Below are 17228 nucleotides of genomic sequence, written 5' to 3'. Positions count from 1 at the left end.
TTTTCAAGGAGAAAATTAGAATGACTACCCGTGAGAATCTTCTGTTAAGGTTCAGGAAACTCATATCTCTTGAGACACAGGCAGATGAAAGGAGTCATCACTGTATGGTTCATTTATATTTTTTTCTCATCAACCTGAGTACTTGAATCTCATAGTTTTGGCATGCTAAATATTCCTTCACCCATAAAGATAATAAAAATGAAATTTTATAAAATAGCTTCAGTTATAAATGGAAGTAGGATACTCAAAACCTTTACCACTGTGATAAAGTATAAATGTTAGGGATATTACCTATCATTTACCTCTGTGGTAAAGGTAAAGTAGTAACTAGAGGTCAGCCCTGAACTATTTAGTTTTAGCTTAGAATAATTTTTCTATAAGACTGTAAAAAAAAAAAGAAATCATCCAGTTAACATAAGTTATAGCTCAGCTCTTCCAGCAATGAATATCTAAGAATACTTAATTAACAGTAGGTATAGTAGGTATTATATCTCTTTGAATATTTATTGTATAACTGAGATTAAATTAATTTGCAGGTAATTTATCACATTAATGTTATCTTAAGTATGATTGTATTACATCTTGCCAGGTATGACTTTCTATTCTCTAAAAACAGCACATGTTACTCTTATTACATACTGTTCTCAGACAGAAAAATATGAGTTAGGTTATTAAGTTACTATAATATATTAGTTTCTATTGATAAAACAATAAATTAATGCTCCCAAATCATTTGAACCTATTTTACATGCTAAAAATAAATTTGAAAACACTCTGTTCAATTTCTTTCTCAGTTCCTATTTTCCTTTAAAGATTTTTAGTGATAAGATTCTGAAAACAATAATTTTTAATAATCTCTCTGGCAACATGACAAGGGATTTTTCTGAAATATTAGCAATGCTTATTGTGTTGAGCTTTGGAAATGCAGAGTCTTCAATCTAATCTGACAAGTCAGATTTTGAAAATGCTTACTGAGTTTATAATGCTTAGCTTGCCAGTGATATTGTTGTTAATTTAAAAAACCCACAATTAATGAAGTGAAAATAAAAAAAAATAAAGGATAACAGTAAGAGTAAGACTTTGTAGATTTATTTAAAAAACAATAACTGACTTTGAAATAATTTAACAATTATAAACACAAACTTTACATTTAATTTCATCTGATTGTTTACTTGCTAAATTTACACTTAAGTAGGAAATTAATGTAAAATCTCTAAGCTTTGCTTTTTGTATATGTAAAGATTATTCTGATTATGAAAAATGAAAATAAAAGTAACTTTCTAGAAAGGTATATAATATTAGGTGTTTGGCGAACATTGTTTAGCTAATCTTCATTAATTCAGGGAGAAATGGTTTCTCATTCCCATTTTGACAGATGAAGAAATTCAAACAGGGAAGACAACTGTCCTAAATATCATACACATATTAAGCAGGTAAGTAAGAATTTCAGATGTGTTTATTTGAGGAGCAATTTCACATGCCTTATGTCCTAATAGGTGTAACTTTATTCCTTTCATTTACAAAGGCAGATTTCAAATATTCTATAATTTTTATTCTGGGATATGACTGAAGAATATTTCTCAGTGAGCTTTCTGTCACTGGGTTTCATCAAAACAGTGATTGTTTACCTAATGTATACTTCAAACTTGAGGGTGGTTAAAATAGAACTTCCTAGTCTCTTAAAGCTCTAAATTTTCATTTAACAAGAATATTTTGTGCATTAAAAGTAGCAGCAATTCTCTGTGATGACACTTTTTTTGCTATACTAATCCTTTGGCATGGTACTGAGGACAGTTTTCTTATGACAACCTTATGTGGGTGGACATTATTCAATTTGAGTCAGAGTGGGGAATTAGAAGCTCCAATTTTGAACTGAAAAAAAAAGTAGTCAATCAAAGATATCTGACACTAGCTTACACAGATGTTCTGTCTTCCTCTGACTCATTCTTTGAAGATCAGAAAGTGATAAATTTTATTTTTGATATAGTAATTGGGTATAGTCATACTATAACTCATGTATTTAATATTATGGGATTTTTGCTTTGTTTTAATGCTCCTGATTTTGACCCAAGATCTAAAATGTTCAAGGAGTTTCTAAAATAAAAGAGGATATGTTAGTAAGAGGATCAATTTTCAAAGAAAGGTATAAGTTCATATTTCTGAGGAAAAATAATACTCTTACAAAAGCATTAGGGGGTAAAAAGAATCCTCAGTCCTTCTGAAAAACATTAATGATGATAATGTTTTGCTGGCTAGACTTAGCAATCTTTGTCCCTAAACAGAGTTGAGAATGGTAAACTAAAAGATTCTTATCATTTCTGTCTCACTGATGAAGCCTTAGGTGGTATTATGGAACTTGTTCAGCGCGTGGGATTAAGTCTTACACAAGATTGTGTAGATCCTAACTTCATATTTTTTTATTTTCCAATCTTTATTATCTTAGAGTTGTTGATGTTAGCTCAGCTTTTTTCTAGGCCCTAATCCTTGACAGTCAGTGAGAAAGATTAAAATTGCCCAAGTTAAAGAATACACATAAAGAAAAATAGTAAACAAAGCAACAATGTTTCCATGTTAGCATCCATGGGGAAAAAAACAAATATTATTGTAGACAATGCAAGTGGTACTAATGAGCCATGTGAACAAATACTCATTACGAAACATAATTAGATATATCCTTCAATACAGTACACATTTCTTTATGGCTCTTCAACAAATACTAATGTATGAATGTAGTTCCATGACTTTGTCAATGACTTGAATACTCAGACATTAAGGTGTTAACCACGCACCACACAATTTTTCAGTAAGAAATGTTATTAGCCATTTTATAAATAAATCTTGATAAAACAAAAGGTCAAGTTAGTTAATGCATTCTATATAAATGATTAAACAGTCTCACTCACATCCTCCAATTCATTCTGTCATATTAGATAGGAGGACTTTTGTTGTTAGCCTGGAATAAACCATGGGATGAACATTACTCCTTTACATAATTTCTCTTGGCAGTAGCAAAAGGAATTGTCCCTAACAAGGGACAACTGAGACATCATTGGAAACAAGATCACCTTGATTTGAGAACCAGCAGACCACATTCATACCACAAGCACACTATTGGCAAAGGGTAAATATGCTTGATTTAAGATATTCTATCATACATTATTGATATAAACTGATTTTCACACACTTCATTGATTTATTCTTGTGCTAAATATTGATATTTTAATACTTAAAAACAATTATGTCTTGAGTATTTACCTTTGGGAATATTTATCATGCATTTAAATCTATTCTATTTTTAAACTTAATGGTGCCAAAACCACTCTAAAGAAAAGGACTTTTGAAGTAGTAGGAAAGACTGCAAGACATAGAATCAAATTCTGTCACTAATTTACTTTGTGATCCTCAGGAAATTATTTAGCTTCCCTGATGGATGTTTTTTAAAGAAACATAATAATCACTCTAACTTGTACTAAATACTGGCTAAGGAAAGGCATTCACTAAGTAATAGCTACCATTATACCATTAAATTATGACCCAAATGCTTTCTTTCACCTCCTAGATTACATTTGCACAAATAAACAATCAGTATAAGATTTTTAAAGTGTAATAATAAGTAGATTCAATTGTCAAAGAAGTTTGCTACATGCCACATCCCCTTTACCTTAGTAAATAAAAATTAATTTAAAAGTAATTAAATATTTTGAGAAATCCTAAAATTTATAAAAGATCCTGTTCAGTTTTATAAACTATCAAACTTATAAACTCATTGCATCATGAAAAGATCCCTTCCCAGATTATTAACTAGTTATGAATGTTTTTCCCCTGTTCCAGTTAGAGAAATAAGAATTGCCAAATTCTTAACTGCTAAAATACCAGATTATGTAGAGTAAATATTTCATATTAACTTTAATGCTTTGTTGTATCTGCATACCAAAATTAAGACTATGTAACATGGTGGGTTCTGTTTGTTGTTGTTGGGGGTTTCTGTCCTGCCAGGTTCCTCACAACTGTTTAGCCCCAAAGAAATCACACATAGGTCTCCATGAATTATAAACTGATTGGCTCATTAGCTCTAGCCTCTCACTGGCTAACTCTCACCTCTTCATTAACCCATTTTTCTGATCTATGTTAGCCATGTGGCTCAGTACCTTTTTTCAGTGAGGCAGATCACATCCTGCTGCTTCGGCGGTCTGGGCAGGAGTGGAAGTAATCAACTTTCTCCTTCCCAGAATTCTCCTGTTCTCATTACATCATTTCTACTTCCTATCTGGTTTTCCCACCTATATTTCCTGCCTGGCCAATCAGCGTTTATTTATAACATGATTGACGGAATACAGACAATTCTCCAAGACCTATGTATGATTTTTCTTTGGGGCTAAACACTTGTGGGGAACCGGGCAAGGCAGAAACACAAGTAAGCAGGCCTTGCCCCGTTCATGTTACAAGATTAGATTGTAAAAATGTGATGGCAGAAAGTTGAGGAATGCTACAAAAGTGAAATGATAGTGCTTAAGGCCATGATTTGGCATTAAATTCATGTAGACTTACTGTTTTTTAATAATTGAAACTTTGTTTGGAACTCAAGATACTAAAGATCTCATTTAAATTCCTATTGAAATTGTTTGTCCTCAGTGAGAGATACATAACATATGTGAAAATCATCATATTATGGGAAGTACTCTTATAAAGATAAGATTATATTCAGTACAACATTTGGAGAAATAAGGGAGGTAGCTTAAAAAACAGTGCATATTTGAATTTCTGTACTTCATGAAGGGCATCAACTCTATTTTTTTAATTACCATCAATAGTACTAAAGTTTACTTAGCACTTCTATTTTCTATATGGATTTCTTTCTGTATACCTAAATTTTCTTTGAGTTTGCTGTTGTTTTACCTGAGTACTACCCAAACATCTAGGAAGTGGAAAAGCAACTGCAGGAATCCAAGTCTCAATTTTAAATAACTTCTTAAGAAAAAGAAACGCAAAGCATATAACTGTTACTTCTATTTTATTGTTATGTTTAACATTTTAAGTAGAAAAAATGTCATTTTAAAGCTTCATTTTAGGGAACTGAATATCTATCACCAATACAGCCTAAGTAGTAATATTAATTGCAGTTTATCAGTGTTCTAGATGCTTTTGCTTTCAAATTTCTCTCGCCATAGTTGTGTAAAACAAAACTTTCCCTTGTTATCGATGTTAAATATAGTTAAGCCTGAGAACACTTTCAAAAGTTGAATAAATTTGGGCATTTAAATAATTTGATATTTACTGTCCAACTCTGGCCTTTTGAGATACCTCAGTACTTGAAACTCGCATTATATTTTCTGTCCAAAATTGTTCATTCTATTGAATCTTTTTAACATTTATAGAAAAGGACAAACAATTCACCTAGCCTGATAAAGTACATGGTAACTTCCTGAATTCTTTGCATTTAAAATAAAATGCCAACTTGTTTTGTTAGCCATCGCCAGTTCTAAATTGCACTATGATATCTAACGCAAATTTGAGCTCTTGACCTGTTTTGCTCAAATAAACAACAGTGGAGGAATTTTTCAACATATTGCACCTGTTACCTATGTAGAAGACAGATTTCACATCAGTGAGAGAAGACACACCATTACACATGTTGCTTTGGACTGATCCTTTAGTATTTCTTTAAGCTACACTATTTCATAGTGGGTTTCACAATGGATATGACAAATTTTACCTTTGTTGCCCACTCAATTTCTGCCTCTAAGTTGTTTTCAAAAGATAAGACAATAAAAAATCAAGGCAATGGAGAGTGTTATTAGAGGAAGAATTCTTTATGAAGTTTTGTGAAGAAATAAGTCTACACACATATATCTATTTAAAATATGTAAATAATGTATATGCATCTCTGTTAAACATAATGTGTTCAACTAAGATTTGCATTTGCATGAATATAAACTGAAGGCTGCTTCATGAAATGACAAAAATTAATAAAGAAAACAGAAACAGAAATCTATATAATGTAAAGGGTAAGATATTATTGAAAGTAGCATCATGAATCCTTTGCCCACTATTTGTTTGTTTGTTTGTTTTCCAAGATTTCGGGCCTTAGACATCAACCAATTACTGAAAATGTTTAACTTTGGGAATTCAGGTATCTAACAACTCTGATTTCAAAACTTTTGCTAGTTTCAGCTTAATGAATTTATCATTTTTAATCAAAAGCATTTCTGGATACTGGCTATGCTGGACTGTGGCGTGAGACACTGAGATTTGAGTGAGTGAAATGAGCAGAGGACAGATCTCAAAGAAATAGGTCTGAAAGTTGTAATGGAATTATGGCAAAGAATGGGGTTTTCAAAACTCTAGGGGAAAGTATCTCATTTATAAGTTGGACCTATTTACCTAAAGTCATTTTTCACCCAGAAAGTAAAGAGAGACTTTTTTTCTTAGCCAAACACCTACAAAATAGCAATTAAGGGAAAGAAGGAAAATCAAAGTTTCTTGTTTAGAAATCAAATATTTGAAAGGTGTGCAGGCAACATAACTGATACCTTCCTTCTCCCCTGGGTCCCTTTGCTTTTTTAACTAAATTGTCAATCTGCAAGAAACTGGTTTGAAAATTAGCTCTTCCTCAGGACATTCCTACTCTCTTGTGCAAATATTAATCTTTAGGAACAAGAGATGTAGATTATCTAGGGTTGAGATCTGCAACCTTTAGATTTTGACAGTCGGATGCTAAAGTCTCATTAATATAGGCAAGTGGGTACCAAAGAAGTGACTCTTCTTAATCATTTTCCCTCTTCTATCTCCCTAGTGTTTCGCTGCTTCTTCACTCTTAGCAGTTCCCTTTGTTCAGCCTAAACCATATATCCTTCACCCCCTCCCTAAAGACTCCCATCTACCCCTTCCCTGGCCACCCCCAACCAAAGTCTCCTCCTGGTCACCTCCAAAGCCCGGAGAAGTGCAATGCACACAATGCCTCTGTTATAGGGCTTGAGCTCGAAACTGGGCATGCTCAGTAGCCAAAGCATCTTTTTTCCCCGTTTTTTTTTTCTATTTCCTTTTTCCCTTCCCCTTTAGTTTCAAACCCATCATTTCTCCCTGTCCCACACCTCTCTTTCCTCTACCCTTAATCCCCTGTCCCCTGCCATTAGCTCCTTAAATTCCTACTTAACGCCTTTTAGCTGAAGGCCTGTGGAGTTTTAAAATACATAGAATTATTAAATCATCTCCTAACCTTGCTAAATAAGCTTACTTTGGGCTAAAGCCTCACACTTTTACCTTAAAGCTTCTGGTCCCTCACGCACAGACAGGTAGGGGGAGTGCGAACACCACTGGATCCAGGAAATTAGTCCCAAGAAGGCTCCATCCAGAATCCTTGGCTACTGAAATAGTCCCAGAGCCCCCTGTTCTGCCTGGTGACAATTAGCCAAAGGTACCATAGCCACGATAGAAAACCAAAGTACAACTGGTGCTTTTCAATGTCATTGTTGTTGACTCATCCCTCTACTCTGGAATTATTCGATTCCACTGTAGATTTGAAGACCCTAATGTCCGTCCCCTGCCCCAGCCCCCACTCCACCTCCTCAGCCCAGGCTTTCCAAAATTTCTTTTCAATCCTCCTGGATTCTTGTTTGCTCTCTCAGCGGAACACCTCGTGTATGTTTCTCTCTCTCTCTCTCTCTCTCTCTCTCTCTCTCTCTCTCTCTCTCTCTCTCTCTCTCTCTCTGTGTGTGTGTGTGTGTGTGTTCGCGAGCGCGTGCGCGCGCTCGTTCCTTTCCTTGTTAGTGTGCTGGAGGAAGAGAACGGACTCGAGTGTGCTTATGTGGTAGGGTGATGGAGGTTAGTGCAACCGCGTTAGGAAACTAGGGTTCCATTGCCTGGGGATCAGGGTCGCTCCTTCCTAGGGGATGTTTTAGGCAAAAGACGAGGTGGATACCGGAAGAAAAGCGTTTGTCTTTCCCAGTGCGTGGGTAGAAAAGGACTTAAGTGTGGGTTTCTGTTGGAGGGTCAAGCGGCTCAGGAATGAGCCCAGATCGAAGTGGTTCGGGTGTCCGGAGGGAGGGTTGCGTGAGAGCCAGGGGGCGGAGGCGGGGGCGGAGATTCGGGCGCGTGTAAGTAAAGGTGCAGCCTATGTGCGAGAGTCTGGGTGCGCGCGCGGTGTCTGGCCGTGTGCGCGCGCGCGCCACTGCCCGCTTGCTTGCCTGCTAAAGGCTGTTCGTTGGTTTTGACCGGCAAGCGGGCGCCAAGAAGCTGGATCCCGATATCTTAGAGACCGCCGCGGAAACTGAGGAGTGAGCCGGAACGCGGTGGGCCCTCTACAGGACTTCGGGCTCCAGAGGTGAGTAAATTTCTAGTCCGGGCTGTGCGAGCTCCAAGGAAAGGCGCGCAGCCTCTTCCAGGCTGGGCTTGGCACAGTGCATGTGCGCGCGCTCAGAGGGAAGCAGGTATCTTATTATTTTTAGTTGGAGTCGTGTTGGTTTGGGGTCCGTTGAGTAGACAAAGTGGAAACGTTGACAAACCCCCACCCCCAACACCACACACACACACACACACACACACACACACACACACACACACACACACACACACACCTCCCACTTGCCTATCCATGGCGTGATCTCTTGTTCTAGAGGGCTGAAAGAATCCTGGTTTCCTTAACATCCCTGCCCCTGGAGGAGCCTGGGCAACAGGAAAAGTGTCCTGGTCTGTGGCACTGTGAGCTGTCGGGGCTTCTGCTGGGCTGGGCTTTGTGCTCAGTGTCCTACTCTCAGGCACTGTGTGGGGACTTGGATGTGGTTTTTCAGGCGGTGGCCGGAGGACTGCTCGGAGACTGCTGGTACTCAGCAAGATAGGCAATATGTGTGGAAGAGCCTGTGGGTAACTCTGAGAGCCCAGCAAAGCCGGACAGCGACACTTTGCTAGGTTTCTAAATGTTGAGCTGATTTCTGCCTGGGTGGGTGAACAGGATCCTATTGCTGGCTTGGCAGGTGGTGGCAGGGTGCAATGACCCGGCCACAGCTCGAGGGAACAGAACTATAGAGTCACTCTGACTGTGTCAAATGGGTCTTTGATGCCCCAGTGCTATACCCCTCCTGGCCTGAACTAGTCATCTCTTCTTCTTGCACACCAAATGCATGTCCGGATCTAGAAAGGCCAAAGAAAACTCCAGCAGCTACCTCTTGTGGGATGGGAGCACGCGGAGAAATGTGTGCACAGCGGGACTGAAGGCCCCCGCGACACCGAGCACAGTACCCCGCCCCCGCCCGTGCCACCCAGCCTGAGAGGCTGCTGCTCAGGCAGGGTACCCAGGAGGGGGCTGCGCGCCTACTCTGGGCACCAGGATGCGGCAAAACATTGCGGTACGCGCCAGTGGCCCCTCCATCCGTCGCCTCCAGCTCAAGCTAGCGCTCAATGGGGGCGACAATGGCCGGGCTCTCCACTGTTCTCCCCCACCCTACCCCCACCTCGGTTCTCAGGGAGGGGGCAGCTAAGGTTTCTCATGTCTTCTGCTATGGTGCCACATCGACTTGCTGACCCCTTTGGCAGTGGGTTGCACTCTGCAGGCTCGTTTTCTCCGCTTGGGCATGGAGCGCTAGGAGCGGCACTCTGGTGGATGATGGGTTTGTGCAGTCCTGGGCAGCCTAGGGAGCTGAAGGTCTTGCTAGGCATCACCAAGAGATGGAAATGCTGAAAGGCAAATCCGACTCTCTTGGAAGCCTGAGAGGTGGTTTGGGGTTCCCAACCCATAGTTTACATGCTGTTTTTTTTTTTTCTTCTTGGTGTGTATTTTTGCTGTTTGTCACGATTTTTAGAATATATTAATGGCATCTCTTTTCCTTATGGTTACTCTTCCTGGCTTCTTTTTTTTTTTTCTAACCTCGTTTTCCACAGTTCTCCAGCTCTCAGTATCTATTGCCCTATCACTGCCTGTTGGGCTCTCCTTGGTGGGCTGACTCTGCCTTGCTTGTTTGATCCAGCTGCTTTTGGCTTAGTCTGTTTCACTGGAATTGCATTTGGGAACTTCCTAGCTCATCCTTGCGCCTCCCCCACTCCCTTTGCTACTTAAAGTAGAAATTACTAATAAGAGGGCAGCTTCATATATTTTTCACATCTGTTATGCTTTTGTGCTGAATTCTGGTTATTTGAATTTTATTTTGTTTTGTTTTGCTTTTTGTGTTTTGTTTGTTTTTAGTTTGGTTGCATTTTGGTTTCTTTGTTTTTGGGTGGGGGTGGTTGGGAACAAGAAATGACTCAATTGAACTAAAATAGCTGTTGAAAGCTACATCAACACAAGGCAAAAAGGACCAAGTGAAATTTTGATTTTGCAATTGAAGTTGTTTTGGGTGATGTCATGCTTAAAAAATTATGACTTCTTTTTGCAACGACAGTCATGCTATAACAGTGAATAAAGGAAATGCCCACCTATATGGCAAACAAATAGCATCTCCGTGACGCTGGCTAGATTCTTAAAATGAAAGCCTTCCTGGATCTTGGCGAATGATTGTCTACCTTGAGTCACATTTGATTTTTACCACTAGCTGATTCCTTGTGAGGAAAAGGAGAAGAAGAAAAAAAGATTTTTTGTGTGACACATTTTTTCTTTGCCCCATTTTCTCATTGTTTAGCTGAGGAATTTATTTACTTAATTAATATTTGGTGGTGATCATATGACAATTGAAGCCAGCTTCCTCCCATTCACTACTGGAAAGATTCACAAGCCTAAAATTGCATCAGTAAAATGATAAAATGCATACTGTTTGTGTCCCATATGTGTTCCATTAATTTCCTTTCCATGAGGCAGAAACTCTCTCTCCCTCCCTCCCTTTCTTCCTCGCGCGTATGTGTGTGTGCACACAGGTTTTTATGGGGCTGGCTTCAAAGGGTTAATTTTTGAGCCATTAAACTCTTGCAAGAAGTAATTCTTCATTTGTTTACAGGCAGGGACATGAAGTTATCTTTTAGGGAGGGTGTTTTGGAACTGAAATATTTAGAATTGAATATATCTGCTTCTGTCAAGGACTGTGCCCAAGGACTGTGCCCAAGGACTGTGACATGTGGACTCCTCTTCCTCAGCAGTGACAGGCTGTGACCAAAGCGAAGGTGATATGCGCTTAAATGAAGGGGTCTGTAGAGACTGGGTTCAAACTGACAAGTGAAGAACAGGAAAGGACCAGACAGGCAAAAAAGCCATTTCTGGTGGGTGGAAATTCTGCCTGGAAATCAGCTGAGCAGTGCAAGAATAAGCTGGTTCCTTTTCTGCTTCCAGGGACCCCAAAACAAAAAACATTTTAACTCTATTTTGGAAATGACAGACAGCAAAGAAGGTGCTGTTTATTAATCTTCCAGTTTTCTAGAACCCCATAGGGTCACCTGTGCTTTTGAAAGCAGATTACATGAGCTAACTGATTCGTGGCAATGTGCTTACCTAAGTACCAAAACGCAGACAAATTTCTTTCCAGGGCACATTCCATGTAGCTCTTTTAACTGTCTTCTTTAAAGGAATCCAGTCCTCCCACTGCCATCCTTCACTGAAATCCGAGTTCAATTATGGTCTCTAACTAATTTCAGTTTCTAGCAGAAACCTAGAGAATAGATTTAAACCAATTGTGGTATGTTTGTGGTGTAGAGGACATGAAATGAATGATGCTCTAGGTATATTCATTTTAGTTGCAAATTTCAAGCTCTAGGTTAGTGCTTAAGGGCAAATTTTGGTGGTTCAAGTTAAAAATTGAATTTATTAACATGTAAGTATAATTTAAAGTCTCTTTTCTTACCATTTGTTGTATATTCTACACATGCACAAATTACAGATATAAAGTACTGTTCAGTGGTGTACAAATCTGGCTTCCTTAAAAATTACAATGCTAGAGATTGTAGCCATGTATTCACAATGAGATAATTTAAGTACACATATATTTTTCAAGGAATGATCATTGAAAAACTGTTTTCTTTTTATTTTTTAGATTATTTCTCTTTATTCAGAAGCATAGATTTGTTTGCTGATTGCAAGAAGATGTTTCTTTGGCTCTTTCTGATTGTGTCAGCCCTGATTTCTTCAACAAATACTGATTCTGACATATCAGTGGAAATTTGCAATGTGTGTTCCTGCGTGTCAGTAGAGAATGTGCTCTATGTCAACTGTGAGAAGGTTTCAGTCTACAGGCCAAACCAGCTGAAACCACCTTGGTCTAATTTTTATCACCTCAATTTCCAAAACAATTTTTTAAATATTCTCTATCCAAATACATTCGTGAATTTTTCACATGCAGTTTCTCTGCATTTGGGAAATAATAAGCTGCAGAACATTGAGGGAGGAGCCTTTCTTGGGCTCAGTGCATTAAAGCAGTTGCACTTGAACAACAATGAATTAAAGATTCTCCGAGCTGACACTTTCCTTGGCATAGAGAACTTGGAGTATCTCCAGGCTGACTACAATTTAATCAAGTATATTGAACGAGGAGCCTTCAATAAGCTCCACAAACTGAAAGTTCTCATTCTTAATGACAATCTGATTTCGTTCCTTCCTGATAATATTTTTCGATTCGCATCTTTAACCCATCTGGATATACGAGGAAACAGAATCCAGAAACTCCCCTATATTGGAGTTCTGGAACATATTGGCCGGGTTGTTGAATTGCAGCTGGAAGATAACCCTTGGAACTGTAGCTGTGATTTGTTGCCTCTAAAGGCTTGGTTGGAGAATATGCCATATAACATTTACATAGGAGAAGCTATCTGTGAAACTCCCAGTGACTTGTATGGAAGGCTTTTAAAGGAAACCAACAAGCAAGAATTATGCCCCATGGGCACAGGGAGTGATTTTGACGTTCGCATTCTGCCCCCATCTCAACTGGAAAATGGCTTCACTACTCCAAATGGTCACACTACTCAAACAACCTTGCACAGATTAGTGACCAAACCACCCAAAACAACAAATCCTTCCAAAATCTCTGGAATAGTGGCAGGCAAAGCCCTCTCCAACCGAAATCTCAGTCAAATTGTGTCATACCAAACAAGAGTGCCTCCTCTTACACCTTGCCCAGCACCTTGCTTTTGCAAAACACATCCTTCTGATTTAGGACTGAGTGTGAATTGCCAGGAGAAAAATATACAGTCCATGTCTGAACTGATACCAAAACCTTTAAATGCCAAGAAGTTGCATGTCAATGGCAATAACATCAAAGATGTGGACATTTCAGACTTCACGGAGTTTGAAGGACTGGATTTGCTCCATTTAGGCAGCAATCAAATCACAGTGATCAAAGGTGAAGTGTTCCACAATCTTACCAATCTGCGCAGGCTTTATCTCAATGGCAACCAAATCGAAAGGCTGTACCCTGAAATATTTTCAGGCCTTCACAACCTGCAGTATCTGTATTTGGAATACAATTTGATTAAGGAAATCTTAGCAGGCACTTTTGACTCCATGCCCAATTTGCAGCTACTGTACCTGAACAACAATCTCTTAAAAAGCCTGCCAGTTTACATTTTCTCTGGAGCACCCCTTGCTAGACTGAACCTGAGGAACAACAAATTCATGTACTTACCTGTCAGTGGAGTCCTTGATCAGTTGCAGTCTCTTACCCAGATTGATTTGGAGGGCAACCCTTGGGACTGCACTTGTGACTTGGTAGCATTAAAGCTGTGGCTAGAGAAGCTAAATGATGGGATTGTTGTGAAAGAACTGAAATGTGAGACTCCTGTTCAGTTTGCCAACATTGAACTGAAGTCCCTCAAAAATGAAATCTTATGTCCTAAACTCTTAAACAAGCCATCTTCACCATTCACAAGCCCTCCACCTGCAATTACATTTACCACTCCATTGGGTCCCATTCGAAGTCCTCCAGGGGGTCCAGTGCCTCTGTCTATTTTAATCTTAAGCATATTGGTGGTCCTCATTTTAACTGTGTTTGTTGCATTTTGCCTTCTTGTTTTTGTGCTGAGACGCAACAAGAAACCCACAGTGAAGCACGAAGGTCTGGGGAATCCTGAGTGTGGCTCCATGCAGCTGCAACTAAGGAAGCATGACCACAAAACCAATAAAAAAGATGGACAGAGCACAGAAGCATTCATTCCACAAACCATAGAACAGATGAGCAAGAGTCACAGCTGTGGCCTGAAAGAGTCTGAAACTGGGTTCATGTTTTCAGATCCTCCGGGGCAGAAGGTCATGATGAGAAATGCTGCTGACAAAGACAAAGATTTACTGCATGTAGATACCAGGAAGAGACTGAGCACAATTGATGAGCTGGATGAACTATTCCCAAGCAGAGATTCCAATGTGTTTATTCAAAATTTTCTTGAAAGCAAAAAGGAGTATAACAGCATTGGTGTCAGTGGCTTTGAGATTCGCTATCCAGAAAAACAAGATAAAAAAAACAAGAAGTCACTGATAGGTGGTAACCACAGCAAAATTGTTGTGGAACAAAGGAAGAGTGAGTATTTTGAACTGAAGGCAAAACTTCAGAGTTCCCCTGACTACCTACAGGTCCTTGAGGAGCAAACAGCTTTGAATAAGATATAGGCCATGTAATCCGACTTCATACAGAGGACATTATTTAATGATGAAAGTGCCTTTTGTTGACTTCTAATTTCCAAATACTATATTATCATTAGGCATAGAGGCAGGTGTTTCCAAGGGCATCTGATTAACTGTAGCTCTAAAGATGTGTCAAGTAGAAGAGACTTTCTTTAATAGATTTTACTACATAAAACGTATACTGTGGAGTCCTGTGGGGATACTGCAAACTCTATTGCCAAAGGGATGCTTTATAAATATAATATACTGAATTTAACCTTAAGAGGCAAATCAGTTTTGTACTCTGATACAAAACCTTTGTCTCTTTTTGCTTTGTAAAGCAAACTCAAGAAAACTGGTACCAGTGTTTGTACCTCAGCTGGGTCCTTCATCTTGCACGTAGATTAAGTTGGTGAAACTGGAATAACCCTTCTTGATTTGTGGCATTGTAACAACTCTGTGTAAAGATTACCTGAAAAGTGTACAAAACAAGCATGCAAAGAGAGAACATTTGATAGTATTTGTAAATTGGTAAAATATATGGCCTGCATCTTGAAACTGCTGGATTTATAATGTTAAATTGTGCAAATACTTGTTTAAAATATATCATGCATTACATAACTATAAAATAAATTTGAACACTTTAAATATTACCTGTCTATATATAAAATCCTAAAGGAGAAAAAAATCAATGTGAGTTGCATAGCATTTGTGGTGATCTAGAGAAAAATATGATGTTTATCAGAATTAAACATGGCTCAAATTAAACAAGAGTTTGTTCTCAGTTATGTCAAATACCCACAATCCTTAAAGGTTGTCCCAAATTAGCAAAGTGCTTACCGTGTGAGCGCACCCAAAGCTATTTTTGTAACATAATTCACATTTATGAAGTACTTTATATACTAAATAGGAGAACATGTACTCCTTAATATGTATTTAATATGCCCGACTTATATTCCTGATCACAGCAAATTTATCAGTAAGTATAAATTGCGATAAGAAAAAAAAAACATTAAAATGAAACTGAAGCTAATGTGTACAGAAATATTTTGGGCTTTCTGATCAGGTGTAATTTAAAAGTAGAAAAAAAATACAAAAAATACCCACAAAATTTAAAAAAAAAATCTGTGCTCTTCTTGTGAATTTAGCGTATTATCTTCAGATTTGTTACCAACTGTGCATTTTAAAATAAGCTGCTTAGTTTTATAGTATTGTGTCTGGGGCAGTTGTTATTTGCCATCAATTGTCTTGCTTTTCAGGATTCTATGAGCTTAATTCAAATAGTTTTAATTACAATATTTAACAAAATAATGACTAAGGTTAATACATCTTGTATGCATCAATATCCTGTTCTTTCATCATTCTGACTACTATCAGATAATCTAGTAGAACTGTAAACATCACAGCAAATCTTGGCTATCAAAGCCACAGTGTAAAATGCTTGCACTGGACTCAGATGAATTCATGATCTACAACTACAGCTGATATGCCCCTGTGTTTGTGTGTGCTGTTAAGTTCTAGATCAAAATTGATCAAATGAATGAAGTATTTGATAATTTGTTGATATCTGAAGATGTTTAATATCTCTGATTAGAAAATCAATATTCTGAAACTCATTGCCTTTGCCTTCTTGTCCAATTTTGTGTGTGTGTGTGTGTGTGTGTGTGTGTGTTGTGGTGTGATTAATTATTGTATTATTCAGTAAGGAAGCCAAGAAAGCAAACAGGTATTCTTCATGAATTTCAAGTAGCAGATATTTTGGTGTAGCTTCTAAAAGGATATTACAGTTAACGTTGTAACAACAGTCCCTTTATTAAATACTAATTTCAAGATTTTATTTGTTGGTTCCAATTTTTTAAAGAAAATCTGATATTATTACAAGTGTATGTATATGTGTGTGTGTGCACGCATGTGTATTTGGGTGTATATTCATATATATAGTTAATTTGGTGGGTTTTTTTTTAGATAGCAAATAAAATCTCCCTATGTATGTGCTGGTGCTCTTAAAACTTTAATGTGTAATTTTCAGTTTCATGACAATCTGTGAAACTTTATATAAATATAAGTACATCCAAACAAACAATGCTTTCTGATATTGAAAGAAAAGTGCGTTCAAATGCTAATTTTCATCTGCAGTTTCATAAGGACATTTAATATGCCATTACCATGCATGCATGCATCCATGGATTAAAGGGCTCCTAATGCACACTGACAAGATAAAGATGCGAAGGCTTCCAACAAAGTGTTTTTGTTTTTCCTGTCAATAAAGTGTGAATTCAGAAATCTTAAATGGACACTTAGGAGGAACCAGTAAACTCCATGCGTAATCTGGGACTAATAGGTTGTTGGGATCATGCCTTTTTATTCAGTGTGATGATGCTTGGAAGATGTTTCAAGGTTTCTGCAGAATTGTCAGCGGCAAGAGTACCTACCACAATCTCAAAGCTTGCTGTAGTATATCAGCTATCTCACACTCTACTGCTGAAAGCTATAAATGCTCAAAAACTTTTAAGAAAAAAAGAGTAATTTAACTGTATGTGCTTATTTGGAGGTTCTACTTGTAAATGGAAGTTAATGAATTCTTGGTTAAGGCTAATATGCTATCCTTAACTAAAGTCATTGTGCCTACATTATACAGTGTATGCTATTTTGCACCTGTCTATCATTAGTTCTTGTATCATTTATGGTACTGTAGTTACGTATAAATTCTTAGTTGAGTACAAGAGCA

General features: G+C 38.0%; 1 protein-coding gene across 3 annotated transcripts; it reads left to right on the top strand.

The window, feature by feature from the left end:
- The first annotated feature begins 7789 nt into the window (after nucleotides 1-7789).
- On the top strand, nucleotides 7790-15268 carry LOC121437336 (SLIT and NTRK-like protein 4). Of its 3 annotated transcripts, none has more exons than XM_041637209.1 (3): nucleotides 7790-7821; nucleotides 8219-8320; nucleotides 11946-15268. In XM_041637209.1, exon 3 carries the CDS (start codon nucleotides 11996-11998, stop codon nucleotides 14504-14506), a length of 2511 nt encoding a protein of 836 aa, XP_041493143.1. In that variant the 5' UTR covers nucleotides 7790-7821; nucleotides 8219-8320; nucleotides 11946-11995; the 3' UTR covers nucleotides 14507-15268. The 3 variants fall into 3 exon arrangements, with proteins under 3 accessions (XP_041493143.1, XP_041493144.1, XP_041493142.1); XM_041637210.1 differs by lacking the exon at nucleotides 7790-7821 and adding an exon at nucleotides 11000-11082 and having other exon boundaries at nucleotides 7869-8320; XM_041637208.1 differs by lacking the exon at nucleotides 7790-7821 and having other exon boundaries at nucleotides 7869-8320.
- The last annotated feature ends 1960 nt before the right edge of the window (nucleotides 15269-17228 follow it).

Source organism: Microtus oregoni, unplaced genomic scaffold (assembly GCF_018167655.1).
Source record: "Microtus oregoni isolate MIOR12 unplaced genomic scaffold, Mior012 000052F_000, whole genome shotgun sequence".
Lineage (NCBI taxonomy): Eukaryota > Metazoa > Chordata > Mammalia > Rodentia > Cricetidae > Microtus > Microtus oregoni.
Note: the sequence above shows the minus strand (reverse complement) of the source record. Positions and strands in the feature narration are given on the sequence as shown.